Raw genomic sequence first — 19,345 nt, 5'->3', positions numbered from 1 at the left:
TGACTAGGAGCTGAGCCTAGGTGTGAAGAAACTCTGCAGTGTTCTTGGCTATTAATGCAAATTTTTCTTTTTTTTTTTTCTTTTCTTTTTTTTTTTTTTTTTTTTCCTGGGAAATGCAGTTTTCACTCTCCTTGTTTCCTCATCTGTATAAACCTAGTTGGTTTGTTCCTTGCCTTCCTTGAGAACAGCTCACTTCTTGAGTATTCTGGGGCGCCACCTTCTCTTAGCCAACACCTCAGAAGACTTTGCCTCCCTCCAACCTTGGCTTCCTTTCTGCACCAATCAGAGAGAAAGGCAATTATTCCCTGCTACAAATCAGTTGCCTACTAATACAACCACAAAATGAGCTTGATGGGAAAGGATATGAGAAGTGATGCTTTTAGGTCATTTAGGAAGAGAATGAACAAGAAAAAATCCACAGCCTGGGGTGATTGCCAGATGAATAATCATAGCAGATGGAAGGACAGCAGACAGCACAAACCATTTCAGCCTGAGTCTGCCCAAATATTGTGGGCAATAAAAGATAAAATGTAAAAGTTACAGAAAAAAACTTGTCAATACTCTTCTGGAGAGTAGAGAGACACTCTTGTCAGAAAAGCTGGATTACCCTCTCAGCACTTCCAGTCATTTTCCAGGAAGCTGGGAGCAGGTCAGCCACTCAGTTTTACCATTTGTAAAATGTGTTATTTACCATTATTAGCCACCTGTGAAGCATAATGAATTTGTGTTTCCAAAGGGTTTGTATACCTTCACATAGCAGCTAGCATAGACATTGAAAATACTATTCATTAAGACCATCCTTTGCAATGAAAACAAAACAAGAATGTTATGATAGGATTTTGTACAAGAAGATAGTGTTGCTTTTTTTATCTTGTATTTTTCCAATGTCACTGCATGGTTAGGTTAAAGTGAAAATTACTACAGAGCAGAATACTTGGGCTAGCAAGGGAATCTTTTCTTTTCTTATGCAGATTTCACTTCATTGCTGAAAAATATAAATATATTTATTTTTATTTGGGATGGTCTATGGAGTCATCACACCCTTTCTTTCTCTAATTATAGTCTCCTCTCTGCTGACATGACTCTCGGTAGTGGGCAGTACTTTTTCCTGAAGTGAAAAGAGGTACAACTTCCACAATGGCTGTGGCTTCGTAAATCAGTACGATGAATTATAAACCCGCTGCTATGAGCCACCATGTTATGTTGCAGACAAGTTTATCTGGGCTTCAGAAATGACATAGTGGGCATCAAGGCTCTTGTGGAGCTGCTTAAAATATATCAGTCATATACACAAACAAGTTAAATCAATTGCTTTGTCCATGCAGATCTATTGATGAGAAGAATATTCTTTTGTAAAATAGTGTTAAAACAGAGCAACGCTCTATCTAAAACCTTCAATACAATAAGTAAGATGCAGGAAGGCAAAAAAAAAAAAAATTAAAAAAAAATAAATGTCTGAATATGATAAACCACAACTTCTCCGTCATTTACTAAATGAGAGGCAGGTATGTTGTAGTTTAATGTGGCTGGCAGCTAAGCATCAACAGCTGTTTGCTCACCCTGCCCCATGCGATGGGGGAGAGAATGCTTGAGAAAGGTGAATTTCAAGATTCATGTAACTATATGCATTGAGACCTACTATGCTACCATAAGATAACTCAAACAGTCTGAGCAGCAAGCAAACAGCAAGTAATATTTTTGGGTTTGTGGTGACTATCAAAGACATAGCTGGTGGTAAATGAAGTTTCACTTTCACTGTCTTTAATAAGACTAGAACCTAATCTTTGTCAGATAAATTTGTCCTGATATTAATAATAACATCTCACATTTGATGTTGCCTTCAAGGATCACTGTTTGACTGTAGACTGAGCCTGGTCAATGCATACCCCTGACTCCTCTTCATGTAGTATTAAATCTTGGTTCACAGAAAAGAACAGATGAGAGAACCAATGTTTGGTGGCTCTTCTGATGGCTAGCTTACAAGCTATTTTATCACTATTTCCTTACTGTGTTCCTTCTACTGACCAAAATTTAAACACAAAAATTACACTGTCTAATTTCTTTCCTTGCAGTCTACACATATGCCAACTGGTATATTTTCTAAGTATATTTCATTCTATACTGCAAATAACTTCAAGAAATGCTAATAAATCATTTGGATTCCATTTAACTCTCTGCTCTTTTTCAGACTGGCATAAAAACAGCTTCCCTAAAAGAAGATTCAGGCGACAGACTGAGGAAAACAAGAGCACAAGACAGTATCAGAAATCTTCATGCACGTTTAGTGTTTGGAAATCCCCTTTTTTCCTGCCCTAATCAGTTAATTGTTAAAAAGGAAAAAAGCTTGAACTGATTAAAACTGTTTTTTTTTTTTTTTTTTTTTTTTTCTTTAAGATGGCTGGTAGCACTCAAAAGCTTAAAGCATCAGCTTACAGTTAAAATGATTTTTACTGTCTGTAAAACATCTCCTTTTACATGGATTCTTATCTTTCATAATTCTAACATACTGAATACCTGGCAGAGGGTATGGAGAAGAGAGAGATGGAGGGGAAAAAAAAAAAAGAAAAAAGAAAAAAAGCCTAGCCAAAAAACAAAACAAAATAAAACAAAACAAACAAACAAAAACAAAACAAACAAAAAAAAAACAAACAATGTGGGAAGGAACCATTAACAGGTGAAAGAAAAACAATCTATGCACCAAATACATCAATGTTTCTTTTTAACTGGAGACAGACAGTGAGAAGGCACAGCTATCCTCCAAAAATAAACATATAATAAAAAATTTAAAGGGTTGGTGTGTATTTATTTTATGAGACATAACTTATTGATTTTCCTGAACAAACATACATGATTCATAAGTGCTTAGCACCCACAAATGGATTTATGTCTGTAGGAGATAAGGATGTTCTTTTAAATTCAGGTAATAAATTGCAATGTTTATCTAGATTAGCTGCTGTCGACCAGCTAGATCAGTGATGTAGACCCCCTCAAACATGTTCCTGGTTTGCAAATTGCTTCCTATTCTTGCTTCCTTTGGTGATGCTATTTATTTACTTAGGGCAAACAGAACTGAAACAAACTCTTTGCATTGTGGTGGGTAACATAATATACAGCTACCAGAAGTAATTCCTGTGCCACAGGAAATTTAGCTGCATTGTGGCTGCCTGTTAGTGGCTGTGCCCTGAGTGAGGGGACAGGCCTGCAGCCTGCATGCTTCAGGATGGCAACCTCATCTTTGTTACCTGAACATATCACTGTGGGAATAGTAAATGAGGCTCAAGGTACAGTGCTATGCTTGATGAAATGACACTGGGAGTAACCACATCAAAAAACCTACATGTACAGTGCTTTAACCTACAGGTTTTAAACGTATAGCAATGTCACAAAACTACTTCCCCCGACCTTCCCTTCATCCTGCTCAGCAGTAATGACACCATAGACTGAAGAGGCGGGATGGGTACAGGAGGAAGCAGGTTAGAGCTCAAAGACCTAATTTTGGAAAGGTAGGCATGAGGGGGATTTAATGTTTCTCTGAGAGCCTTTTCTGGCATTGCATCCCAGCATCAAACACTGCAGCTCTCACAAGCGTGTTATCAACCCCTTGTCATCAGCCAAGCAGCTTCACTGTAGTTAGTGAAGAGAACATAGAGATCTTTTTGGAAAGTGTTTTCTAGGGACTCATCTCTTATGCAGGAGCTTCCTTCTACTTTTCAGGCTAACTGTATTTTGTGACAGGTTTATTCCTAAAGGCTCTTGGGGCAACATAATTTTTTAGCACAGATAGCTCCTTTCTCACTGTGATATTTTTCCTTGTGATGTATTCATATATGGTAGCTCTTGGACTAATAAGCATCTTCAATCAATGACTCACCCCCACAACTCTGAGGTATCTGATCACTTCTCCAGCCACCCCCCCCAACAAACAAATACCACTTTTCCATTACCATGAGCACACCAAAAGACCACCAGTCAGCACTCTGCGTGTGTCCTCGGCGGTTGACCACCTCTGGTGCCATATACTCTATTGTCCCACAGAATGAATATGCTCTCTTGTCATGGTCGATGGCTTCTTTACTTAGACCAAAATCTAAATAAATTGAAAAAAAAAATGTCAGGTCTATAAAAGGGATTATTAACACTTGTGCTCACTAAGGCTGTTCAGACCAAACATATTTGGAGAAAAACACACCAAACAACTGATGAAGCACCTTCTGGCTGCTCACATATTTTGTGTGTGGAAGGATCAAAGGCAGGTGTGCAGTTATGCCCTGCCTATGTGGAGTGCCTTGCCAGCATCTGTTAAAATGTCTTGAAGGCAAGTATACTCCTTTCTCTGAGGTTCTGGCTCAAAGCAGAATAGAATGTTTAAATGAGCAGAAACACAGTTCAGGTTTGGCAAAGAATGCTGGTAAGGATTCTTGCTCAGATTACTCTGATGAATAATAATTGCAGAAGGAAAACAGTTATAAGGATGGACAGACAGCATCTCCAGAGTAGCAAAGGAATGGTTTTCCAAGGTGTCCTCTACTCAGTTATAAATTCAGAGAACTTAATCTGGAGTAAGCAGTCATACTGGGAACAACCTTCTGTCCATGGTGGTACGCAGTTGAGATTAAAAGATTCAATTCAGTCTGGAGAATGATTTTGCCAAGAAAATACTGTATTCTCCATGTGATGTGCAGCACACGAGTGCTTGATGAATTGCCAGAGGAAAGAATGCTAATACTCAAACTCTTCTACCTTCTGAGTTTTTCATAAGCAAAATTTTTCCAGGCACAGACCAAGTTGCATGGAACGTAGTACAAAAAAATAAAAATAAAAAATCAGTTCACAGGCATTGAGTTTTCTGTTCCTCACATACCTGTTATCTTAATGTGTCCCTCTTCATCAAGAAGAATGCTGTAAAGCAAGAAGCAAAGATAAGTTCATTAGGTGGTCACAGATCACAGTTAACAAACATGAATAAAGCATGTTTAAGGCGAGTAAGGAGATATACATGATTCAAATACATTTGCAAACAAACCCTCAGTGCATTATATTCCTCCAGAAAGAAAAATGATTCCCCAAAGGCATGACTGATCTCATACCTGAAGCAAGCAGAGCCTGTGGCAGTTGCACAGGGTGCCTCCTCTTTTCTCCAGAGCATGCTTGGGATGGGGATGGGAACTGAGCTCAGAAAGAACAGGGTGTTCAAAGTAAACAGCTGCAGAGAATTTGCTTCCAGCAGGAGAAGGAGCTATAGGTTCTCCCCTGTTCTTATAATAATAAAGGCAAGGGCACAAATAATAAAGGCTTGGACTCTCTGGACCTGAAATTAATTCCAAAGGTAGATATGTTCATGCTGAAGTAATAAAAGTGATCACAGAGCATAATGACTAGTCACAGCCTAGCTGCATGGAATTCAGCCCTTGCTAATTTATTCTGTCCGGAAGCATAAATGAAAATTCAGCCTGGCAGCCAAATCCAAGTGTTCTCACGTTTACCACCTGCCAACTTTTCTTATTCTCACAAAGGCACTTCAACATTTCTGTGAGAAAAGTGACTGACTGTAGTTTGCAAAAAGCATTGCTAGTTTTTTTTACAGAAATAAGAAGGCACACTGAAACTGAAAAATAATGATCTTTGGTAATTTTTCTGTCTATTAGTACTGACATAGTAATGAAGGTGGTGTTTCTTCAGTCCTAGTCAGATTTAGTGTATTTGTCTTTTCAAACTGGTCTAGCGAGGTATCGGCTATTTTTGTATTTTCATTCTCTTAGAAAGTCACTTTAATCCATTTGTTCAGGACTAAAATAAGACAGAAGAAAAACTAACACATTAGGAAAGGTTGTGTGTAACTTCTGTGAAAGGTTGTCTCTGTGCTGAAACATAATTGAAAAGAGATGATCTGCCATTCGTGTGTGCATTTGGAACAGATTGTTATTCTGTAATTCATCAAATAAAGGCCAGCAGCTGAGTCACTACTATATGTTCAATAATTAAAGCTTTTTCTTCTCAAAAAAACCTCTTCACTTCTATTTTCTCTCCAGCTTTCCTGATCAGGCATAATTTTTAAGTACCAACCTATAACAGGTTTGCTTAAATGTATTTTTGTGGCTATAATCCATAAACAAGAGTCTTGTGCTTCAGAAAAGGACAGAATGAAACACCTGCCAGCTTGGAAGTGAGCATGAACGTCTGAACCCCACAGACCCAGCTCTGCAAGAAGGGCCAGGGCAGCACAGCTCACAGGAATCACCCCAGACTTTGTCCCATGCCCAGGGAGCCCCTGTGAGTAACAGCACAATTCAAGAGGAGTGGGATTTTCCCCAGAAATGTTAATTTTATATTCCACTGACTTCCTACAGAAAATTCACGTAGCTTTTCTATGTAGGCAATATATGGTTTTCATACCTTTCGCCTCCATTAGATATGAAGGCAGCAGTCATGCAGCTCTCAGACTGATAACACTCTCTTGGGTTAAGTGACCCAGAAGTACATGTATACTTTCTCACATTAAATGTTTGCATGAGCAACAAAATATATGGATCCTGGTTTCCTACATGTGTGTAGCCTATGTCCCCAAAAACTTAGTCTATAATTCCCTCCTGTTCCCTAAATACACCCTTATACAGAGCCCTCAGCTGCCTTCAGCTTCCTGCTGCCCCTGGCAGTATGTTTTGGACAGCTGGGGTTTTCCACATTAGCCATCTGCCAGTGCATAGAAAGTTATAGTTATGAGCTAAAAAATTATATTTGATGTTAAAAGAAAACAGCATACTGCAGTGGAACAGCTTTGAGTGACATTTAGAAGCAAAGAACAACGTATCTGCTGCTAAATACCCAGCTTACAGCAACTGACAGATATTTTTTCTTTGGCTGTAGAAGCAAAGTTCCTCTCTAATCATCCTTTCTGTCTTCTCTTTTTATCTTTATTGCTTTACTGTTCCTTTTTATCCCCCACTGTCAGTAGTAGAAACTCTATTGTGACAATCAAATTGTATTACCTAGGGTTTGTAGGATCAGGTAATCTGAAATAAGCTACTACTACTACTTTGGGGAAGGGAAAAAAGAACTGGAAGTTGTTAATCTGATTCAGGTTTGAGATATATTTTTTTTCCTAAACCAATGCTTTGAAATAGTAAAAAACAAAAAAAGTTGACTACTTAAATGTTAAACTAGGCTGTAATTCCAGTGAGTGATATCTTTCACTATTAGATTTTTCCATTTTATCTGTTTAGTTTAAACTTCGATTGTGTTTACAGGATACTACCATTGTCAACCTGTTCTTTATTTCAAAACAACAACAACATTTTAGCCTGAGGATGATCCCACAAAAATAAATAAATAAATAAAACTGCTTTCACTGACTTCAATTTAAAAGTATGTCTTGGGATAATAAAAGCTGAAATCTGCATGTCAGAGGCCAAGAAGTTAGCCTGCTAGCAGGGGAAAGGCGTTCCCCTGGCTAGCACCAGGAGAAAGAGAAGTTTATGTTAGAGCTAGGACTGCAACCTCATTTTATTTATTTATTTATTTTTTTCCTGCAGCTTTAACACAGAGATAAAAGACTTTGAATATTAGCTGTTCATATTATTTTATGTTGTATCTTAAATCAAGGCCATAGTAATTCTCTCTTATTTCTCTCTTTTATCTGTAGTTTTGAGTCAAGTCTTTTAGGCTTTATTTTAAAGCTCCAATATACCCAAATTAATGTGAAGTTCTGCCAAACCTATTGAAGCTGCAACTCTGTTCTTTGTTGTTGTTGTTTGTTTTGTGATGATATAAGTTTCTTTCAAAGTCAGCTCAGTTTTGCAGAGAATTTAACCCACACTTCGTGTTTTTCAGAAACCATAGCCAACAACTCAGGTTGGAAACAAAATCTGAAACGTCACAGAGAGCATTTAATTTGGCTGCAGGCTTTGTTATGAAAGTACCGGACAGAGTGAAATATCTCCCAAATATCCAATATATCAAAATATCTCCCTGAAATGAATATTCTCCCAGGCAGTCCACCTTTTTTTAACATTCCAGTGTTTGCATGTTGCCATACTATCTCAGGTACGCTGAACAGTCTTATGCTGAACTCATCTCTGCTGTAGTTTCATTGGCACCATGAAGTCCCCAAATGGGACAGTTTGCTTTTGTGGAAGCTGATAGCAATCCTCCACCAAAAGCCTTTGACCCTTACTGACCCTAAGGTCTTCCCTATAAAGAGCTACACTCATGAATAAATTGCCATGGCTTACAGTATGCTGTATTAAATGCCTTTTTGTTTGTTTGTTTCTTTCTTTTTTTGTTTTGTTTGTTTGTTTAAATATATGTTCAACAGCTCAGGAGCTGTTACATGAGCAGTTGAGCTCTCCCTTTTACGGACAGCTGAGGGCATCACAACGTAAGCCTCTCCTTGCTGACTGAAGCCCTTACAATAGAAGCCTATCAAGATGCAGCTGGGTACCTGGAGTTAGAACAGGCAAAATAAATAAAATTCTACATTCTCAGAAGGTAGAGTTACTTCTAAGTCACCCATACTCTTAAACCACAGCATAAGCAATAACATATTTCATATACTAATTTACAAGTCCCCATTTTTCTAGTTCAACATAGCCATATTGAATAGCTTGATACTGTAGTTCTTAAACAGAAGCATGTCTCATGGTCTAAGTGAGGTTTTAATGTGACTGAACAGCACCTTGTTCCACACAGCATCCCACTGAAACCACCAAGACAACCCAAAGAGAAGAAACTAGCTTCGGTGTTTTTAGAGAAGCAGCATCTGCTTGTTCCATACAAGACTTTAACCAGCAAACTCAATCGCTTGCCTTTTTGAAATAAGTACAGCTAACTTTATAACAACTCCCTGAGTATGTATATATTCTGGATGCAGTTAAAATTAAATCATAGCTTTGAATTGTTAATATGATTTTTTTTTGCTCAGGGAATCTTAAAAAAAATGGTGAACCTGAAATTTTAATGTACTGAGGTTCTCTCAAGTGGTCTGGACAGTGCTATTTTCTAACCACTCTTCTTTGCCATAAACAATTCCAATGAGCTTCATTTTAAGATACTTGCAGAGCTGACTGAAGCAATCTCAAATCTATTAGCAGTTACTGTTGGGAGCTTCTGGAGGACAGCAAAAGCACTAAGCAATGAAGGAAGGACAAATGCAGTGCCTATCTTTTAGCAAAAGGGGAAAAAAAGAATTGGGAAATTACAAACTAATTTATCTCCATTTTGACTGACAGAGTAAACCTTTTGTGCTCTTTCAGCCTGATAATGCTTCTCCCCAAGATGTTGTGTAGTTCATGTTGTGTACTTCAGAGGAGATATGGATCAAGAAAAATCAAAGGGGAGAAATGAGAATGACTGAATGCCTAGAAAGAATGACTTAAAAAAAAAAAAAAAAAAGAGTTAAAAAGAGTTTGGTAAATTTGTTGTTTAGTATACAGAAGTCAGGATTAAGGACAAGGCCATTCTTGCAATTCCCTATGACTGCTGCCGAGTGCAAACATGCCGCATGGGGAGTCTAGGAGTAGAGGCCAAGGACCAATGGTCTGCAACTACAGCACAGAAATTTCAAGTTAGATTTTAAGAGCATCTTTCTAGAGGTCTGCTATGGATGCTCTGGAGTCTTCACCAGCTATTTTAAGAACAGGTTAGCCACACACGAGCAGTGACCTTAGTATATTTGACCCTCCACAAGGACAAGTGGAGGATGAGATTATCCTGAGAGACTCCTTTTTTTTTTTTTTTTTTTTTTTTTTTCTGTTATTGTCTCATTTAGAAAGCTATCCTTTCCTAGATGTAACTTAAAAATATAACATTTTTCCCCTTCAGAATGCATGTTTTTCACCTGTACATGTTTTTCTATTCTAAACTTAAAGCTCCAGTGAAACCACAGTCAATCATCCTTTGCTTTGCTAGGCATGGCTACACATAGGTTTAGTGGTTATAAAGCTATTTTTAAAGAATTTTTTTTGTGTGTGTGTGTACTTAAACAGATGCCTTGAATTATCCCCAGGTATGACCATCAATTATACCAGTCTGGGTCATTCCCATTCTTGTACAGCAATAGTAAAAGCAATATATATATATTTATATTTTAACAATACAATATATATATATATTTATATATAAGTATAAATAATTACACTTATTATAATTTTATTATTATATAAGTCAAGTTGTAAAAACATACATTCAAAGTTAGGAAACACCAGAATGAGGGCTGCCACCTTAGTTTGACCTTACTCTCTAAAGGTCTTTAATTGCATGGAGATACTTCTTGTTTTGTTCCATAAAACTCCTGCCACAGGTAGCAGAACAGATAGATAGTATTCAGGGATTTTGGCACAGCTGAAGAATGAAGGGGATGGCTAACTTATTTTAAGACATGAAAACACAGAACTGGATTCCACTTTTGCCTTTTCTACTTATTTCTGTGTGGTAGTGGCAAATCAGTGACACCTTCCTTTTTTAGGTTAGCTCTAATTTCCCAATTCACTGATCCCTGATATGAGACACTGCAGTTTGGTCTGCAGAAAGAGTAAGTACTCTCTCACTTGCAACTGAAGTCAGAGAGAGATGTGTACTGAAATGCAAAGTGACACATAACGCTGAGAACCTGCAAAATCAGGTTCTACGTGTCTCAAATACAGTGAATAGTTTTGACAAGCACTTAATTTTCTCCTTGGTTTCTGACTTCTCCCAAAGGAAAAAAAAAAAGAAAAGGTGTATGCCTATAAATGTAGCAGCACCATGACTTTTATTTGAATACACAGGGTCATATTTGGATAGCTTCTAATAGCAGCTACATATATCACACGCTTACATGAAAAACAGCATCTAACACCAGAAAGAAAAACAGTACACGATTCATATTAACACTCACCAGAAACAAAGTTTAAAAGCAAAAAACTATAGTACTATAGTATTATGTCATAGATAAATAATCTCCTCTCCTTCAGCTTCTTACCTACAAAATCCAATTTCAATTAATCTTGGTATCTTTTTTTTTTTTTTTTTCTGTGAACGTGACAGTAATATAATTAGCTTTTAAAGAAAGATTTGCATTTTTAAATTTTGTATCACAAAAGGAAAAGGCTTGCTCTGCTATTTTGGAATTGTAAACAGCAGCCAAGCAGACTGCTCTCAGCGGTCAACTTTTCTAAATGATCGTGACCATTACATTAAAAAGGCTGGTAACTTTGACATGTTGCAGCCTGCTTTATTAGCACTGGCACAGAAGATGCAAGCAAAGCACCAGCCAAGTGGAACAGAATAAAGACAATATCACATGACTGCCAGTCAGAGCACTGTGGCTGTGATTTAGTCTATTGATGTACTGCAGTGGAAAAAAGAGAAGGAAAAAACATACATAGAACCACATTAGGAATAGCAAGCAATCTAGAATCATTCTGGGACAATATTTTGAATTGTTAATCAAAATTGTTAGTTGCATTAGTTTTCAGAGATTCTCATTTACTTTAAACAATGGCTATAGTAAAACTGAACAGTGCCAAGACATATTTTGTATGACCTGGAAGAGGAGTTGCTTTGAACAGTCTATACCCATCAGAGGGAAGGCCAGATTAAATGGTGTGAATCATGAATTGTTCTGCTGAAGTCAACAGCACAGGTCTGAACCCTGCGCTGAGCACATTCATAAACTTGAGGCCACATCACATTGCACTGCAGCTAAGTATTTGGCTTCATGCTTTAGTGAGATAATAGGAAGACCCTGGAGAATGGGACTGTGGAGACCAGAGCTCAATTCATGCCCCAGCCTAGTGGAATAACTGAAAATAAACACTGGTAAAGAGACTGCACTGCTTCTGTTTTAGACTGTACGGGGTCTTCCACTTATTACCACCTTAGCCACTTCTGTATTTGGTGTCTCAACCACTGCTCCACCACGTGTCACCACTTCCCAAGCTTCACTTGTGAGAGGATATGGTACTTCCCTACCTTATCAACTTACATGGAGTGGACAAAACCTACTCTTGACAGTTAGGCTCTTGTGTACTGCCTCACATACAGGAAGGAAGACAGAGTCTCTGGTATCTTTTGACTTGTTAGCAAGACGAGGAGCAGAAACGACCTAAAAGCTCACGTATTTATGTTTCAGTTCACTCTTTCTCATTAACTTACTTTTCTGGTTTCAGATCCCTGTAAATAATTCCAAGCCCATGGAGGTGGTCTAAAGCCAGGGCCAGCTCAGCTAAGTAGAACTTGACATCCTCTTCTGTAAACATCACCTAGAGAGAAGGAAAAGAAGAACATGTCTATTTACTAGACAGTGGTGGGCTGGCTTGCATTAAACAGACATGGGGAAGGAATTGTCTAACTCAGGAAAGCTGGAAGGCCCATCATATCAGGTTCAATTTTCCATAATTTGTCTGAGCTCACATTAACAATTCTTACCAGATTCTCCTTATAAAACAAAACTTGATCTGATGAGTACTTCTTCTGTTCCTTAAAACATGCTGCTCTCATTCGTCTGTTTGATCTGTTTAGATGACATCATGTCGCAATAATATAAACAAGGTTCTAACTCCTTAGCCTTTGGAAGTGAATGGCAAAATTCAATGTATTCACTGCAGCCCGTATTGCTTTCACATTTCTTAATTTGCTAAGATCTTGGCATTCGGTTCCTAAATTCTCACATAATAATGTGGGGAACCTCTCTGGGGAAGCATAAGGCTTCTTGTTTTAGAAACAAAAACGCATCTCGTTTCCAAATATGAGCAGAATAACACAGCGCGAGGACACTCAGAGATGGATTGAAGCCTCCATGCATCGAGGGTTCAGGGAATCTGCAGGGGGTCTCTTCAGTGCCTTTAGTGGCCACCAGACTCCTAGGCCCTGGCCTCACTGCCAAAGGCATGTGCCACAGGGGAATACCCCCAGCTTCTGCACAGGAGTGGAAGGGGCTTGCAGCTACATTGCAAGGCAGTGCTTTTAGAGCCGTGTGGCCTCATTCACTCCACATAGTACTTGTGTCTCCCATACACCCAGGATAGCACTGCTGCAGTCCTGGGGCACAGCACTGTGTTTATGGTTTTCCAGGTGAAAATATCTGACATAGGGTGCCAAGCATCTTCAGTATGGTACTGCTTGAAGGTGTGCAGCCTGAGATAGCATTGGAGGTGTGTGCAAAAAAAAAAAAAAAAAGAAGACTTGGCATATCCTTGTGCATGGCAGCTAGAAGAATCTCCCCTGATGCAAAGGGGCATCTACAGAGGTGCCTGTGTTTTAGCTGTGAGAGAACAGCTTCATCCTGAGCCAGAGCCAGGGACAGAGGCAGATCAGGGAGCAGGACCTTGTGCTGAGCCTTAGTTATCTGGGTGCGGATGTCCTGAGCAACAATGTGCTGGCCAGCACACAGGGCCTGATGAGGTCTAAGCTGATGTTGGTTGTTTCCTTTCAACATCTGACACAGCTACTACTAACACTGAAAGCTCTGGTTTAGGTGTGAAAAAAATTCTGCAATCAAAACCAACCAACCAAACAAGAAAACCCTACCAAACACTAAGCTCGGAGAAACAGAGTTCATATGGCAAGAAAACCCTCTGGTTCAACTTTTATTACAACTCAGATGATATTAACTTCTCTTTAATTAAAGTTCAGTACATACAGCAATAATAATGCAGAAGGAGAAGCAGATATATTGGATACACAAGTGCAAATACTACATATGACAGAAGTAAAATGACTCATCTCAACACAAATTTTCATGTCATATGTAAATGTAAATATGTCCAGTAGAAGTTGTTGAGCTTATTTTTAAAATTAAGCCTCTGCTCTTGGAAAGGGGCAGCCACAATACTTAAGTGCTTTGAGAAGCTGCAGAAGGTTGACAGCAAAACTAGAGGATTCTGAGGGCAGATGTCACACAATTTAATTAAGAGTGTCACTGTAAAGGATAGAAGGAACTCTGATATATATATAAGTTATATTAAATATAAAAAATAAATTTTGATTATTAATATGGTTTAAAACAAATAATTTAAGCATGATATGAAATCAATAGAATCAGGGAAAAACTTAATCTATAAAGATATATCCTGTTAAAGTCCAGTTCTCAGAAAGACAGACAAGAAAGAAATGAACTTTGCATGTACGCATGCTGTAATGTGATCTGACTGAAAGGCCACTAAAATCACTACAGTTGGACCACGTCCATATTTCATAAACTGCAAGCAATACGAGTTTTCCTATAACATCCTCCCTTGTGATACATTGCCACTAAACAGCTGCAAAGAATAGGTAGACAAGACGAGTTGCAAGCACTGAAAAGAGAAGCATATATCAGGACTGTCAAGTTAACAGGACTCATTCTTGATAGTATAAAGTGGGGTGCACTGAACTGTAAAAGCATTAGGAAAATCTGAAATTTCATTGGAGTACAAAAGCTAAGATTTGCTCTTTCACTTCCAAGTCCCCTGATTGTGCAGAATGTGCCAAGAAACATTTCGCTTTTCTCCCCTGAAATCAGAGAGGTTCTTTAAGACAGCACATGTCGCTAACAAAGCCTGATTTCATGGCAAGCAGCAGGAAGATATTTTTATTTTCTTTAATCCTTTTTAACATTTTAAAAATAATTGGTACAATGTAGTAAAATACCTTTGCTCAGCACTGTAACTAACCTATTGCGAAAGTCTTCCTGCATTAGCAGACAAGCCTGGAAAGCAAACACTTCATCTCCCAGACCACAGTGGACACAACAGTCAGCCAGCCCACTCCACTGCAGCATCTCTCAAACCAGGAGCTGCTGCCACCACCATCAGGACTGCCTTGTCCTGATGAAAAAACAGCTCGGGAACTTTCGGATGAAAGTACTGTTCTCACAGCTTTTTTAGTCCACCCATAACTCCTCTAACTGAGAAGATCAAATAGAGGTCCCCCTCAAGATGTCATGTGAGACATCCTTATCTCATCTTTAAAGATTCTGGGTCAGCTGCATGCTGGCACTCCTCCCGCAGTTCGGACAGAGACCAAGGGCTGAGGACACTACACCAGTGACAACAAACCCGAGGGCACAGACAAGACCTCAGGACCCCAAACAACCCCTGGCTCCAGTGAATGCAGTGATTCCAGTGAATCTGGAAAACTTGCTGCTGCCTCTCCCTGTGGGCATTAGTGAGACTCAGGTTTGGTTTCCTGAATTTCTTACTCTTCATCAGCAGCATGTCCCCATAGGAGGGAGCTGAAGAGGGCAGGGAACAGACTGAGCCCAGCGTGGTGATAAAAGCAGCAGCTGTCCCCAGGTAGGTATGACAGCAGGTGACAACCAAACCACAAGCCCTGGGCAGCATGTGGCCCTGACCTGCTCCCAGCAGCAGCTGCAGGAGATGGCACGCTCCTGCTGGTGACCAGTGCCCTGCTCCATCTGCACACCTGCTGCAGGGGTCAGCCCACGACCGATGGCTTTTTTCTGCCAGCAGTGGTTGTGCTTCTACAACACTTCCATGCCCATGCCCCAGGCAGAACAAATTGGGGATGGGATTTTCATGCTGCTTCTAATCACAGTCAGGATGCGTCCTGTGAGCAATGAACTTGGAGCTTTTTTGCTATGGGAATGGCTTTCTAGTTTTCTGTGATGTGATACTTACAGGTTATCTGCTGTGTTTCCTATAGTATAATTCAAACATAATTATTAAGAACCCACTTAAAGATGGAACTCTATTATACGTATACACACACACACACATACATATATATCAGGGCTATTCTCAAGGCACTCCCACCAGCTTCATTGGAGTTGTGGAAATCCAGGATAGTCTTTCATTTCTAAATTTAAAATCTATCAGCTTACCTCTTTGGAGAGTCTTGTGAAAAGGTCCCCTCCCCGCAGGAAATCTAGTATTAGATACAACTTCCCCTCTGTCTGAAATGCTGCATTAGAAAAGGATGGAAATGTTGGAAATTTGAATCAAGATAAAGTCTCTGAAGAATAAATATTGTTGACTAATGGTGTATCATTCATTATATTAGTTCTCCTGTCATTTTAGCACTTAGAGAACGGAAGAATTAACTTCTCTACAGCATTAAGCAGTCTAGCTTAGACTATGGGGAAAACGATATCAGTTGAGAGACAATGATATATTACTAATATATTCCTTTCCATTCTAAGCACCTACAAATTAATATTGGTTTCTACTGTAAAAGATACCAGGAGTCACTGAGGGGTGGGCACAGAAAGCAGCTCCCAGACCTGTGCGAGGGCAGAGCCCACACTATCCACAGCATCCTCAGAAGGCTCTGTACAGCAATAACGGGGCTGTCTGGGGGCTCAGGGAGCTGCTGAGGCTCAGGAAGGCAACTCCAGCAAGACACAGCATTCATAGACACAATTACAAATATTCTGATTATTAAAAAATAGATCCTCTGTTTTCTTAAATGATAGCTGACAGCAGGTGGGGGGGACTGGCAGATGTAACTCACCAGCTACCCTACCAGCAAAATATATCACATTAGACTTTATGTCAAATGTATTTTGATGGACGAATGACTAAGATTTGCTTATACTAAAATTCTCCTTCGATATAAATGAAGAACTTCTTAGAGTTAGTGTCTGTGATTTTCTTAGAGACAGTCGTATGTAGGAAGGGGATACTTATATGAAATTATAACACAGCTAGTTACAACTCCCCAAAAAATTTAAGAACAAACATAAATTGCATTTTATTATAGTTACCATAATGAAGCTTGACTATGAAAGGATGATTCACTTCTGCCAAAATATCTCTCTCCATTTTTGACCGTACCCGATCCCGAACTACAAAGAAAGAACAATAAGAACAGAAATACATTAAGAGGCAGCATAGTCCACTGGGTACAGTACTGGAATGAGCTTCAGGTGGTTTGGGGTCTGCTTTTCAGTCTGCTGAGGGTTTGTGGTGTGACCTTTAGCAAATCACACCATTCTCTAGTGTCCCCTTTTCCTGACTATCTTGACACTGTAAACTTTTCAGGGAGGCACTATCCCTTCCTCTGCAGAGAGCAGCCCTCACTAAAAGCATCACAGTGTTACCAGTGAGGGGGAAGTGATTAAGCTTTGCAAAAAAAAAGAATGTTAATGTGAGTTAAAACTATACGGAATTAATAACTCTATCTCATTTAAGATTAAATGGAATGTATCAGTCCCAGAGCTTGCCGGGTTAACCTTGTGCAAATTAACTTTTTGTATTGTGCTGATGCTAGCAGCCTTTATTAGATATCTCTGAATAACATTCTCTGCAAGTGATTTATATGAAATATTTTAAGCTTCCATTAATACCCCCAAACAATCAGTAATAAAGAAAAAAACTGATTAAAAATAATAATAAAAAAATATTTTCCTGTGTAGAGAGAAATTCCTGTGGGATAACAGTGAGAAAAATATTTTTTTGTGGTTGAGATGAACAGAGAGTAACAAAAAATAGCTACAGAGGTGAGCTGGGTTCAAATTAATCAAAAATGATGCTGAAGGTTTCATAGCAAACACATTTAACAATGTTCAGATGTTGAAGGGGATTCAAGCTCCCAGATTATCAGCTCCTGACCTGATACATTCATTTTTCAGTCAATCACTATTTTCCTAATTCTGTAATGACAGTATTATAATTTTCTTCTCCTTTCTCTGTGTTACACAATGCCAATACGCTTTGCAGCCAAAAGCATCCACAAGGAATGCTATGAGACTATTTTAGGTGGTAAAGCCTGAGATCTCAGCGAGATTCTGTCATCGCCCGCATATGTTGTGGATCTGCCGAGTACTCTCAGCAACCAAGTAATGAACATGCCGTAATGAAAACACATACTCTGCTGCTGCACGTTGAGAACTGATGCACAGAAATAGGACCAAACCAGCTTATCTGAAAGCCTTAAATAGGAGTGGAGGAACACTTGGGTTTCTTGCTATTTTGATGCTTTACTTGGATCAATAGCTATGTAAGACTTACTAGTTCGCTCGACCTAAGTTACCTCGTAGATAAAAATCAAAACAAAGGGAATCTCAAAATTTTAGCCTTATCTCAAGAAGAAAAGTGACAAAACACACACTCACAAAATGCTCAGCATATGTGAAAGTGGTGTATTTCTCATGCTGTAGATACAAACCTTTGTGATATGCTTCAATGCTCCTGGGCTTCAGGAGCTCCTGGTGGATGGGTGAGCTTTGCTGAACACACTGTGTGGGATATTTTCTATTAAGCTTGGTTAGATAGCTAAATAAAGTGCTTCTCTGTAACCAGACTGATGAAATCTGAGGCCCTGCACAGTGACACATCCCACAAAATCCACAGGATGTTTTGTACACCAGCAGGGTGACTTACCATGCACAGCTGGATAACAGCATAAATCACGCTGGGCAAAGAACAGCCATTGGATGCAATTCACGCTGTCATCCATCTACCTGTGCTACCCAGCCCTGAGTGCAGCAGCGCACGGACACAGACTTTGGTAATCTCAAAGCAGGGGGAGTGCTGGCTGCAGAGAGCAGCAGTTATCTGTCCAAGTAGCAGTCCACTGTCAGCAGCGAAGCCAGCATTTGCCTGTCTGTAAGACAGACGTGTGCTTGTGCAGTACAGAGGCCTAACAATCAGCTGGCAGCATGCCCTCCCACTGCCACCATTTCAACCTCTGATCAGGTGAAGGCACAGCAAAGCACAACAAAGGCTATGTCACCACAGGAGACACCTCATTCCCCAGAGTCATGGCCTGATAGCCTTTCCTGAACCTTGACTCCTCCAAAGCTGTTCTAATCATTGTCTTTGCAGTGGCTGCCAGAAGAGATAATTGGAACTTGTAATCGGGATTACAGCTTGGCACATGAGTTGGTGACCTGCCCTACACATCTTCCAGCATCAAACACTGCCTGATTTAAATGCTCTGAGAGCAGAAGGTATGTAGGCCGAGATCTTTTCCAATCCTGCCACTATAGAAGCTATTAATTATACTCTCTAGCAGGTCAAATCCACCATCTTTCTCTCTATATCTTTTTCTTACCCTACTATTTGCATATGTCTGGTCCACGACTGATTTTATACTCACAAGTTGCCTCTATGAGGGCATCCACCTGGGAAAAATTCTTTTCTCTTATTCCTTATACACCAAGGAATTCCCCTGCTCTTCCTCAGACCTACATTTTTGGGATTGGGTCTCATATTCATCAGGAAAGGTCTTAGGAAGAGTAGGCAGTTTGATGTAACATTTCCACAACATGATGCTCCATCTCAGTCTGACTTCTCTGTCACCTTCTACATATAATGGGCAGGAAAATACCTCTCCTGAATTTCGGAGACTTTTCTAGCATCCATTCGTCCCAGCCTGCTCCTCTGGGGGAGCCTCCTTTCTAGTTCTTACATCCTGGTAGTCAGGTAAT

At 39.4% G+C, this 19,345-nt stretch overlaps 1 protein-coding gene across 1 annotated transcript in view; it reads right to left on the bottom strand.

Moving 5' to 3' along the window:
* Window positions 1–19,345, bottom strand: part of RPS6KA2 (ribosomal protein S6 kinase A2) — a gene marked incomplete at both ends in the record, with an annotated part of 165,693 nt that overhangs the window by 52,736 nt on the left and 93,612 nt on the right. Inside the window, 5 exons of the mRNA XM_084284263.1 lie at window positions 3,945–4,087; window positions 4,862–4,899; window positions 12,130–12,236; window positions 15,797–15,876; window positions 16,679–16,759. Coding sequence (XP_084140389.1) covers window positions 3,945–4,087; window positions 4,862–4,899; window positions 12,130–12,236; window positions 15,797–15,876; window positions 16,679–16,759 — 449 coding nt within the window. The remainder of the gene's footprint in view (window positions 1–3,944; window positions 4,088–4,861; window positions 4,900–12,129; window positions 12,237–15,796; window positions 15,877–16,678; window positions 16,760–19,345) is intronic.

The sequence above is a fragment of the Netta rufina genome (genome assembly GCF_964035555.1).
Source record: "Netta rufina genome assembly, chromosome: 3".
NCBI classification, from domain to species: Eukaryota; Metazoa; Chordata; class Aves; order Anseriformes; family Anatidae; genus Netta; species Netta rufina.
Note: the sequence above shows the minus strand (reverse complement) of the source record. Positions and strands in the feature narration are given on the sequence as shown.